Here is a 12566-nt window from a genome sequence, read left to right as displayed (position 1 = left end):
TCGCTAAAAACCCTCCACAAAATAGTACTCTTTTTTTAGAGCACTTATCTTAGCTCGAGCTTCTATTAGCGGCACGAGAAGGCGAATTCGAGATTTAAGAAACGTTTGGGCGCCCGAGGTTGATTACCCGTTGTAGACGCGCGCCTTGCAAAAGGTGGTTAATTTCTCCCCTAGAAAAAAATCGAAATCACATCCAATTAAGAATTTAGCTAAGCCACACAATCTGTTTTAACCGCTGCAGGAAGAATACTTTCTGAGAAATGTGAAAAATCAGGGAAATTGAAAGACTCCCAAATTTGGATTGTAAGGCCAAAGAGAGAATAGAAAGATTTTAATTGTGGACCTTGCGCTTATATCAAAAAAATTTAAAGTGAAATCACAAAGTAGAAAATAAGAGTGAACTGGAAAATTGAAATGTTACAAACAAAATGACTGAATTAAAATCCCAAAAACCCAACCCACAAAATTGTTTAAAAATGCGATTCCACCCTAGATAACAAACTAAAACCCAGGAAATCCCATGATAAGAAAAGCCCACCACCAAGTTACTTTTGGAATCCTTTCCATGGCATAGAACATATGAAAAGAAGAGTGAGGTTCATAAATATTGAAAATCTTGTCGAGTAAGAAAAGAAATTTTTTTAGCAAACGAGATGGGATGTAGCAAATATGTATAAGCAATTGATTTTAATCTATAAAGTTGCATATTAAATTCCCTTTTCAAAAGTGTAACACCATGGATAATTTTTAAAAAAATGCTAATGATTTAAGAAAATTTAAAAAAAATTTAAAAAAATTCAAAAAAGGTCAAAATCAAAACGTATCTAAGTCACAAAGCGGAAAATAATTACAAGAAATACAAGCAACAAAAGATATGTGTTAAATATTAGTAAACCATATTCGAAGGAACAAACATGAGATGAATTCGGATGAAAAATGAAACCATATCTTAAAATTAAAACAAAAATTTTACTACAAATTCGGAAGAAATGTATATGGATCATCGTCCAGTTTCCAATTTAAGAATTCATTTGAAGAGTAAAGGGCGTGTGTCAAAGGATTATTTTTTTAATGAACGGAGACAAACACTACCTTTATTTCAGGTGTTACTATAATCATGATAAAAAGCTTGTTGCTGTTAAAGTGTAAGCTAAAATAAGAACCCATTTTACTTTAGCCAAGATAATAACCACGCAAGATTACGTCATCCTTACGTACATAACCGTAGGTACTCTAACCAACACAAACAAGGTTGCTCATTAGCTACGTCATCGGGGAAATCCCCTTCACCAGGGGCCCGATCTCGCACCAGAAAAAGTGGGGGAGGATGGTGGCCATACATTATTAGTGATTCTTCGTAAAGAACGAATGGGATTGTTTAAGTTCAATTTGCAAGTTGAGTGCAATTGAGTGCAATGCATAAATAGAACATAAATATTTAGTGCACACGTTTTTGATGAAAAAATGATATTATAAATGATTATTATAAATACTATTAATATTTCATGCGTTATAATTTGCTTGCACATAAATTAAATTATTATAACTTAGGGTTGCTTAATAATATGAAACGTAACTAATTTGTAAAAGCAGTCATAGTATCCCTCGTTGTTTTCATTAAACTTCATAACATTTAAATCTCTAAATGCCTTAATAGCGTCTGCTTGAAATTGTTGATACATGTCTTCTGGAATTTTTAGACTTTCATAAGCGATTGCGCGCACGGCCGCTGTAGGAAAATACGTATCGTCAGTGCAAATGGTATACTGTCTGTTTTCTACCGAAAATACGTACATGGCAAATTTTTGTCCATGAACTCATAGTGTCTTTCCTCATAGTTAAAGAATACTATTTTGAATTGCATATCAGTTAAAAAACGCCGAACGTCGCTTTCAACGTCAACAGAATCCTTATACGGACTGCAATGCATTTCATAGTTACATAGGTATTGGTTCCATTTTTGTTGTTTTGCAAGAAACGTGAACAATTCGGTAGATTTGGTACTTGTTGGAAAGTAACATAGCATCTCTCCGCCTGATTTCAACATTCTTTTGATTTTCTCAAAGGCTGCCCTACGAATAGCAAATTAATGTAGTTAAGTAAAATAAAATTAATTTATTACTTATGGTTGCTGAATTGTTGAAAACACAAAAATGACACCACATAATCAAAGTGTTGCTCATATTCATTCGGCACATCACCATTCACAATATCCATAAGTTTGTACGCGAAAATCGGATGTTTGCCATAATGTAACTCGGCGTATTTAATGTAATCAGGTGATATGTCGATACCAATAATTTCCTTAGTCGACCTTGGCAGTTTAGGCAGAATGTAATCATAAGTTACGTTACCGGGTCCACAGCCAACGTCGAGAATTTTGCAATTTTCCTTCCAATGTAGACTGCCATTAAGCTTAGTTAAAGCTTCTATCGCTCCTTGCTGCGACAACACTCCGTATTGTACGTATGATTCACCCTTTTCCATACTACAAGGTGATCTATATGCGAAGGTCAGATACACTGTACTCTTCAAGTGTTCTTTGCATACTGACTGTGGTAATTCTTCACTTGTTAATTAATAGCTAATGATAAAGTTATCTCAGTAAAGGTCAATCTTGCTGTTTCATAACAGTTTATAAAACTTTCTTATGCCAATATCGTAAATGGAATTCCCTATCTAATTGTTATGCACAATTATCTGTCCGATAACTATATTTGTTATGATTCATCTATTGCTATTGCTCAATACTTTTTGCGAAACTTGCGTAGAAGCGGTACTATGAAAATTGTGAGAAAATGAGCTACACCGCCCTATGCAATGCCCACTGTATTATTAGGGTGAGGGCAATTGATTCACTGTTAAACAAATTATCGAATATCGTAGGCAGTAGCATAGTGGTTTGTTTTGTTACTGGACCTACATTTGTATACAATCGGCAACAGCAATACTAAAAAACAAGCCTATATTTCGGGATTTACTTGTTCAATTCTATGATTCGAACAAAGCTTTGTCTCCCTTTTAAGAAAGACATTTCTAAAAAAGGTAACGAAGTTATGCCTTCAAATCGTCGAACTAAACATTTTATGAAAAAAACACAAATATATCCAGAAAAAAACGAATCGCAGTATAAATCTTGGTAGAAACCTGAATTAAATCATTATATCCATATGTTTACACAGTGCCATTTGTTAAGAAGTAGACATAGGGATTTACGTGCATTGTTTGTCCCTATTTCTAATTTTAAAATACAAAATCTGAAGAGCGCCCAATTTTATGCATCCAAAATAACTTCTTAAAACAAATAGAGATCTGGCTGTTGTATTAATTAATTTGAATATTGTCTCTTGGGTTCACAGAAAATAAATCTCTCAAAATAAATTCAAGTTTCTACACCCCAAGTTCTATAAATCCACATAATTATTGTCTGGTATGCTATAAACCATCTTCACAAAGTTTCAAAAATCAATATTGAATATAATAAATGGCAATTTTTTCTTTAGATGCCCTTGATTTTTATTTTTGTCCATATGATTTCAATTGGGTTCAGTTCACAATGGTATGGTGGTAACCCCAAAATGATTTTGTTACTGCTCCGAACCATTTCGTCAGTTACATAAGTATTGAGTTTATCTCTGGGTAGTTGAAAGAGATAATGAAGTTCTGAACGAATCATATCTGCATTTGGTTTGCATTAACACATGACACAATTCTTGGACACGAGAAGAAAAATCTGACATGAAAACTCTATCCGGGTTGCGCAATGAGTTAGAATAAACGCATACCTAATTAATTGATTTATTGTAAAGCTTGTTTGGACAAATTCCCCGCACGCAGACGGTCGACAAATAATATAAGACAATCTTAAAATTACTTACAGTGTTTCTCTTTTAGTAATTCTAATAATCTGGTCGTTCAACGGTTTGCGACAAAAAAAGCGCGCTTAACTCCACACACAAACGCTGACAGCTTTTGCACATCACTTCAGAAATCTTGATTACAAAGAACATTAACTTGATGAATGAAATGAGGAATTACCGGAGGCTGTTCAAACGGTGTAATCTGTTAACCTTGATAATGTCAGAACCTTGACAGAAGGCACCACAGTGCCCTAAAACTGCTTTTTTTTACTTTAACTTGCCTAATTTTTTCTGAATACGAACAACACACGTTGAACTTCTAACAACTTTGTCACAACTTTCGTTAACCTTCTTCTATACAGAAATATTATGAAAACGACGAACTACGTCTTCAATCAATCAAATAGGCCGAATAAAAAATAGCGTAAAGAACCGTACGTTTTCCAACTGTCGCGAACCAGCTAGCAGCCGCCTAAGGCTTGCCGTACTTAAAGAAACACCACTTTCATCGTAGAGTAAATCTCCTTACAGTATTTACAAATAAAGAGCCAAACATAATAAGCCTTGGTAACGCCAGATTCAATAGAACGTGCCCCCACTTACGTCGAACCAATACGCACATCGTTAAACACGTTCGTCTCCCATTATCTCTTCTAACAGCGACAAAAAACGCGTGTTAATTAAATATCGTGCCAATCTCTTAACGCAGACGACCAGATGTACCCGCATTTTAACATGCAATTTCACGTTTTACAGTTAAATAAACAATTTGCAATTACAAACAATTTTCTGAAAAGAAAAATAACACTAGAATGAAAGTGTAGTACGAATTTTGGGCACGTATGATTTTTGCCCGTCGTATGATTATTTGTTTGCTTGTCTTTGTGAGCTTTCGGAATTTGCACGATTCCATTATTGTAATTTGGCTAGCACTTTGAAACGAGAAGTCCTGCGAGAAGTTGACCTTTTTCTACATCATTGGGTGTACTGGGAAACACATGGAAATTTTTGTTCACTACTTACGGAGATTGCAACAAGTCGTGCCTAGCTAGTTTAATTTGAGTCATCCGCTTCCTTCTCAAGGAAGGATTACTTTGCATTATTTAAAAAAAGTTTAGTAGTAGTTTGAGAAAGCGAATCTTATTAGTCGAAAATTAATTAAAGCACATGTTTTATCGCTGTAAACAGATAAGGTGTTTTACGATATGCGCGTTATTTTCGGGGTAAGCGAAAGCTAGCGCTATAGAGTTCCATATGATTGGTGAGTTATTTGAAATTTTTTAAGAAAGGAGTTTATTTCATGGTAGAGGTGGTGTTTCTTTAAATATTAGAGATAACGAGTAAACGAGGCTGCTACTAGCTGCGAGTTCCGCGACGGTGCATATTTGTTTACGCTAATTTCTATTTCTATTTCTTTAATTGAAAACGCTGTTCGTCGGTTTTGAAGTAACGTGTGTAGAAGAAGTTGAGCAATCTTAATTAAAGATTTCAGTTATCGTCAAGTAAAGTGGTTTGTTTTAAAAAAGGTTTTTCCGTATTCAGAAAAACGTTAATTCGAGTGTGAGTAGAAAAAGCTTAGTGAAAGTTTAAAGTTTCTACCGTCCGAGCAGCCACCACCAATTTTTCTCATCTTATTTACCAAGCCAGTGTTTTTCCGGACCGGTGTTTCGTGAGTGACGTAGTGACTGTACCTACCCTATTGCACAGAGCAATACATTCCATGCGTTTTCGAGTTTCCTTACTTCATAAAATCCCCCTTCCCGGTCTATTCCCTCTGCCGGTGAGAGTATAATGAAAATTCATTTACATATCTTTTATGATCTATAAGTTTGTTGTGCTCTTTGTACGGCGACATCATGTATTCGATTCGATTGTTGATCGACGAGTGCGCACAGGCTAATTCTAACCTCGGCGACTCATGCGCACAGGATTACAAGTGAAAATATATACAGTAACAGGCAAAATAGATCTATACAAAGTGTGCTAAGAATAATTTCTTTGAGGGACTTTCTAAGGGAATTTTATTTTGCGGTCCCGACAATTTTTGATGGTTTTTAAGTCTTGGTGTAGGTCCATGAGATGAGGGCCAAACACCATGTTTGATCTCTGTTTGACTACACAAATTCATATTCTGAACAGCTGCGAGCAACTGACGACCAGTGGTATTTTTGTTCAGGCGAGCGTTTAACCATCGAGAAAAATACAGTACGAGATTTTTACCAGATGGACAATGGACCGAACATCAACGGACCAGTGTGATTTTGTTTCTGTGACTCGGGTAATGGTGGAGTACGTACAAAATTATGTCAAGATACTTCGGAATTTATGTAACGGCCGAGAATCTCATACTCATTATAGGTAGGGTGTTAAACATCTTACGAATACAATTATTACGATTCAGACTTGAGACTTCAGAGAAACCCAACGCGTTGCTATTGCATATAACAAAAATACCAAGAACACAGAATACACCTATCAAAACGTAAGCGTTTCGATAGCAGAGTTATCATCATCAGCTTACAGGTTTTTATCTTCCCATTTATTTTTTGGCGCTGGCGAATTTCGAATCCAATTCACTGCTTGACAGAGCTACTACTTTGATTGGTTGTTATTGTTTTTAAAGCGTAATTTCCTATATAGAAAAGTGAAACCATAACAATTGCACAAATAACAGTTTTAAAAGAATCTGCATATACATTTTTAATACCGTATAACTCGTAAAAGCTCCAAGACATAATAATTTCGTAATTAAATGTCCTAAGTATCCAATTTTAACGACGCTTTGTATCACATGCGAAGCGTGTGCAAAGAAAATGTATATTAATATTTAGCTTATGGCATCCGCACGTATACGTATGCAATATGTGAGTCCCATTTGTCCGTGCTTGAAGCGAATGAGAACGGCAGCATATATACGAAAAAATTCTCATTAATTTAAATAAAAACGCAATTTAGGTAAATGTAAATATAATGAAGCGAGACCGAAAATTAGAACATGGAGGCATGTATCACACAGAGGGCGAAGGGTTACCAACATCCAACATTATCATTGCAGCATTTTAAGGTTAATATGAAAATAAACGACTTAATCACTGCAAATATGGTATCTTTGTGTTGGTGGAACACACTTATATCATTTTATATACGTATAAATTGCCATTTAACAACGATGGATTAGTTTTCATACACTCACTAACCGAAATAATGTAAATTACGAGCGGTTCCAAATAAGAAGCTAATTTTAGTTGTTTCTTTGTGAGATACCAGATACACAGTGTATGCACGTAATACTCTTATGTATTCTCATGCCTTGCAAGCAATGTAACAATTGCTGCATTCAAGAGCTAGTACATACTTGGGGTTAGATTGTTCTCTGTTTATAATCAACCGAAATTCTGGTTGTGTACCTACAGTCTACACAAAGTGGATATTTTTAGTACTCGACTTAGATGTGCATGTAATGAAATTTTCCCAACAGAAGCAAACATTACAGCCACACCTCGTCGTTTGCAGGAATACTCTTTTTTATGAACCCCACAATGTGTACATCTTTAGAGCATTTTTCAAGAAAAAATTGCTAATACCGGCACGAATGCTTTAATCTTTAAAGAATATAATATCATATCAATAGCCTCGTAAATATTTCACATATTTAAATACACTTTTCAGTTATGTTTTAAATTTTAATTAATTGACTTCAGATACTCGTGTATTGACTCTAGAACAATTCAGAAACGTGAAACCCAGTCTCCCATTCTTTCGTATAAGTAATGCGAAATTGTTTCGTGTCACTATCACACTGTATGATAGAGGTTCCGATTGCGACACACCTTATAAAAATAACAATGGTTTCGGGATTATTTGTGGGTGGATATTTTTTTTTTTAATTTTTTTTATTTTTTTTTATTTTGCCTTTATTTTTGTGAGCTTCAAAGACCTCAACAACAAGGGATGAGGATGGGGGTAGAACAGCTCCTTCAATCGCCGAGAATAGCCCATATTGAATGTAGCTGGAACGAGGAGGAGGAACGGACATAAATTAATATACCATGAACAACAGGATAATCCAAATGCAAAGCTAGGGTTAAAGACGAGGACATAGGAAGAATCCAAATACAAGAGCGCAGTGAAAACGTCAACTTCCAAACGGTAACGGCAGCAGAAACAAAAGAGGACCAAGTAGTAGATGTGACATAAATAACAGTAGCCGAGAACAGACAAAGGTCCGTCGCACTTCTGCTTCCGAAATGCAGGAAATGGAAGATGGACACCAGTATCTGGATAGAGATCACTAAATGGCAAGTACGCAAGAGAATATAAATGAATAAATGCCGAATGCGCGATGTGCTAGGAACTCACAAAAGGAGGAGAGACAGAAACAAGAAACAAATGCGTCATCTGTGTGAGAGTTGGGCATTTTAAGGATAAGTACCCAAACGAGAAGACATGTCTAGTATGTAACACGGACAGGCTTACCTCGTAGACCCAGAACACAAGCCGGTGAAACAATCGTCTAAACTAGTTAGTAGGAGGGAACCGATGTGATTAACCGAACCATGCTAAATGGGGATTTACGTCGTAGGGACCTATTGAACTTTGTAACTTAGATGGTAGAAAGAAACAAAGTTATGTGATGTACATCCCTCCACCGGTAGGGAGCGTGCGTTTACACTTTTTTTATAATGTATATGGAAAATAGTCACATAAAAATACTCGAGGGCGTCAGATATTGATAGTGTACGAATATATGCCCCACGTATCTCTGATATTGAAGGTATGTTAATCTTCCGGTTTGCATGGTGTGGGAGGCTGTACGGAAGGGATTTATTCGAGCGCGTCAGATATTTAGAACGTTCTACGTATATTTTATCGCCTATGTACGGTGAAATTAGTCGAAAAAACGGCTTAACCTCAACATACCAAGCAAAAGTTTTCCTCCAACTGCAAATTGTCTTACACAGTCAACATATTGCGTGGTGAAGATCAACCAACAGCATGGACATGTTATAAGTGCGGGGAAAAGGGCCATAAATCTAATTCCTGTTCAGAAACAAACCTTACATGTTCTTTCTGTTTCAAAGCGGGGCACATTGAAAGTGTCTGCAAGAGAAAGAAGCTTGCGATGCAAACTAAACCATCTACTCGCCATGTGCATAATGTAAATGACATTATGGATATATAATACTTAATCCGGAAAGATGTTCATCTCAAGCCATACATAAAATCTGTAACAAAGATGCAAGACTGGAATTGGAATCTGGTTCTCCAGTCAGCATTATGGGCGTTACCTCCAACTTCTACGACATTCCGCAGTTACTCAAACACGACCTATCATTCCCGTGGGAGCTGCAACTGCGAATTCCAATGACCTACCGATCTACATTCTCGCGGAGTCATGCGCTTCTATTATGAGACGTGAGTGTACTCAGGTACCTACTTCAGGTGCAACTTCCAGTGCAGCACTTAACCAAGGAAGAAATTTCGAAGCTACGAGCCCAATTCCGGCAAGTTTTCGCGTTGGAAATAGAGAAGGCAAATTACGCTGCATCTGTTACTCTTACTCGATGCTGTGGCTGTATTCGAAAGGCCCGTTCAGTGCCTCAGGCCGACGTGCTTGCGTCGATGCCGAACTCGAACGGTTAGTTGAACAAGGGGCAATAGAACTCCCAAAGTGTTTACGCCACACCAATAGTGCCAGAGATTGAAAAAAAACGGGATACGTATCTGTGCGAATTATTGTCACACTATCAACCTTCAAATGGTAGTTCCACAGTACTCGATTCCAAAGATCGCCTGTTTCGAAAGGGGTAAGTGTTTTTGCTAAATTAGATATTCGAGGACAATAAACACCCATTGTGAACTTTTCCGGGTAAGAAGACTAATATTTGGAGTGAGTTCAGCTGATTGGCAAAAGTACATTGATGGTGTATTGCAATTGCATGAACTAAATGGTGTACGACACTTGTATTTCCTGTCGTACGCGTGAGCAATTCGGAACGAGACTAGAGTCCGCTCTCCCGCGACTTCAAGGTGCTGGTCTGCGTCTCAATCTCGACAAACGTGAATTTTACGTATAACTCTCGCCAGGAAAGATTGCCGGTCACAGCACACCTTGTGTCGATCTACAATCTATGTTTTTCTTAAGATGCAACCGACTTCCGGAATAGGACAGTGTTGAACGAAAAGTCTTTTTGTTCAACATTGACATAATACTATCCCGGAAGTCGCTCACTTCTTTAGAAAAACATAGATTGTAGACCGGGATCAAGTGTTCTCTGACCGGCAATCTTTCCTGGCAAGAGGTTTACCAAGTTTTCAGTACTTGGCAGGGTACTTGGGACACATAATCTCTGGGAATGGTATCGCAAGGTCTACACAAAGAGTCGCCGCCATTTTGAACGTACCTACACCGTCTAATGTTCACGATGTTCGATCTTTTATGGAATTTCTGACATTTTACGAAAAATCATGTCGCGCCACTGTATGCCCTAACCCAGAAAAATGCCCAGTGTATCCACCTTAAAACATAGCCTTCGATGTCTGGCCAAGGGATCGGAATCAGCCACTCACTAAGTTACAAGAGTTTCTAGCTCCCTACAGGAGAGCACTACACTCCACTACTGGTCAGAGTTCATTGTTACTGTTGGGACGGGAACCTCGAACTCAACTCGCTACATTACGGCCCGATGTACCAGCGGAAGTGCGAGAAAGGAACACGAAAGGACAGTACTCATTTGCAGACACTGTATTCCATATTATCAGTCAACGGGTAGCTGTTCGTGACCTCCGATCTCCTAGAAAGAAATGGGCGCAAGATGGTGTTATACGTACTCTGTCACTGTTGAAGGCAATATTTGGAGACGGCATGTGGAACACATCAAGCCGGTAGCAGGGGACAGATCGTGTTCCCCCATATGTGACCCCGGTTTGAACTCTGAAACATTTCAGACGAACACTTCTGAACCTTTAATAACCGATACATCGAGAGCAGCTCCGACGGTTATTCTATCAACTTCACCCCCAGTGGCATCGATCACAGCTTCTACACACTCCACTACACCACACCGAAGGTTGTCGACGACCTCCGACCGGCTAAATCTGTGACTTATACCTACTTTTCGATTTACTGAAACATTTTTCAAATTTATTCCGTATTCCTTATTACATGGGGGGACTGTGACGTTCATACTTAAATTAGGCGCCAAGAGGGCTACCGCCAACTGTTTTTTTTTACGTTTCACCAAACGAAGCGCTTCATGAGTGCCACCTAAAGGCGAGAATACTGTATAGCGAGATTTTTCGAGTGAATTGCTCTGATAGCACTGTCGAGGTGTAAATAACTTACGGTAGTATATACACCTGGACAATGCTATCAGACAGCAACACGTGCGAGAAATCTTGCTGTAGAGTATTCCCGCCTTTAGGTAGAGCTCATGAGGCGCTTCGTCTGGTGCACGTAAGTATAGATAGTTCAGTGACAGATATTCGAATATCATGTAAGGTGAGTTGTTAATATTTTGATTAAATGTTAAAAAAATTGTCGACATACACGACAGGCTCTTAGACCATACAGTACAAGGACTGCTAATTGGCCAAGGACATTATCTGAGTGCGTTTCAGGGTAAAACGGGTCTATCCGAAGTTGTCTGATGAGACACGATTTGAGGTTGTCAAAATTAAAACTAACAATCATTTCAATTAATTACTCGCATAAAAATGCCAAAAAATCAAACCTATTCTTATTTGTGGACGTGTAGAAGATCATGAAAAGAATTATTTTAAAACTTCCCGTAGTACGTGGTTGCTATATGGAAAGTGCTTTCTACGGCATTTGAGTGGTGGTGGAGTGGTGTTCACAGGACTTTAGTCACATATTCACGACTACAATTCTTCTATCCGTGACCACTCATTTTGTATGGAAATCATAGGGCTAATAGCAGTCCATGTATTGTACGGTCTAAGTGCGGTACCTACTCTATTAATATGGAGGCTCTAGCATTCCTGTAGAGGGTGCATTATCATGGGGTAACGTAATAACTTTAACAACCTTATTTTTACTAAATGGAAAATGTATTCCGAAAAGCCTAGATGAAGTAATTTTAGTTTCATATGGTTCATCCAATAAGGAACCGATGTAATGAAAATATAAACCTACCTTAAAAACACCTACCTCCATAAATGTTAAAAGTGTTGATTGGAAACTCAAATATTTATAAGACGGCGCCTTCACAAGAAATTGTTAATCTTGAAGAAGGTTAAAACTGTTACGGACTTTGATAAATAAAGAGCATCGTTTTCAATGTTTTAATTAAATTAAAGTAACAAAAAGTAACGATGGCAGAAAATTAAAAAGCGGAAACTGTTAATTAAAAGCTCAGCCTTGAATGATCACTGCAATTTTTAAACTCGACCCTCGCAACAAAGAGTGTAATGATATATTCCCAAAACTTATTTTCCCATTCTTTGCATTTTCAATTTGCATATACAAGACAAATTATATTGATTGAATCGCCAGAGCGGAATTTATTCGAAATTAAATAAATATGTAAATTGGACTTCTGACACAGTTGATGTATTTATAAAGGGTATTTCATGGGCCCAAATGATTGGATGTGATAATTACCTTCATATTGCGTCGCTACCATTTAATTAGCCCCACAGGTTCCACAGAATATCAAAGTGGGATGATGTAAAATAAAAGGTCGT

The 12566-nt window shown here is 37.4% G+C and overlaps 1 protein-coding gene across 1 annotated transcript; it reads right to left on the bottom strand.

The window, feature by feature from the left end:
- Positions 1-1480: 1480 nt before the first annotated feature.
- On the bottom strand, positions 1481-2564 carry LOC116182940 (juvenile hormone acid O-methyltransferase-like). Its single transcript, XM_031503501.1, has 3 exons — positions 2123-2564; positions 1795-2072; positions 1481-1729 (listed from the first exon to the last, which is right to left on the bottom strand). The coding sequence occupies exons 1-3, from the start codon at positions 2485-2487 to the stop codon at positions 1548-1550; spliced, it is 825 nt and encodes a 274-aa protein (XP_031359361.1). The 5' UTR covers positions 2488-2564; the 3' UTR covers positions 1481-1547.
- Positions 2565-12566: the final 10002 nt, after the last annotated feature.

The sequence above is a fragment of the Photinus pyralis genome, unplaced genomic scaffold (genome assembly GCF_008802855.1).
Source record: "Photinus pyralis isolate 1611_PpyrPB1 unplaced genomic scaffold, Ppyr1.3 Ppyr1.4_unclustered_Scaffold8214, whole genome shotgun sequence".
Lineage (NCBI taxonomy): Eukaryota > Metazoa > Arthropoda > Insecta > Coleoptera > Lampyridae > Photinus > Photinus pyralis.
The sequence above is the reverse complement of the archived record's forward strand: the minus strand, read 5'-3'. Positions and strand labels throughout refer to the sequence as shown.

Coding starts and splice junctions, on each gene's coding strand:
- LOC116182940 (XM_031503501.1), bottom strand. CDS start 2,487: ATGGAAAAGGGTGAATCATACGTACAATACGGAGTGTTGTCGCAGCAA. Junction 2,073..2,122: donor CAACAATTCAGCAACCATAA/GTAATAAATTAA, acceptor TGCTATTCGTAG/GGCAGCCTTTGAGAAAATCA. Junction 1,730..1,794: donor CATGGACAAAAATTTGCCAT/GTACGTATTTTC, acceptor ATTTTCCTACAG/CGGCCGTGCGCGCAATCGCT.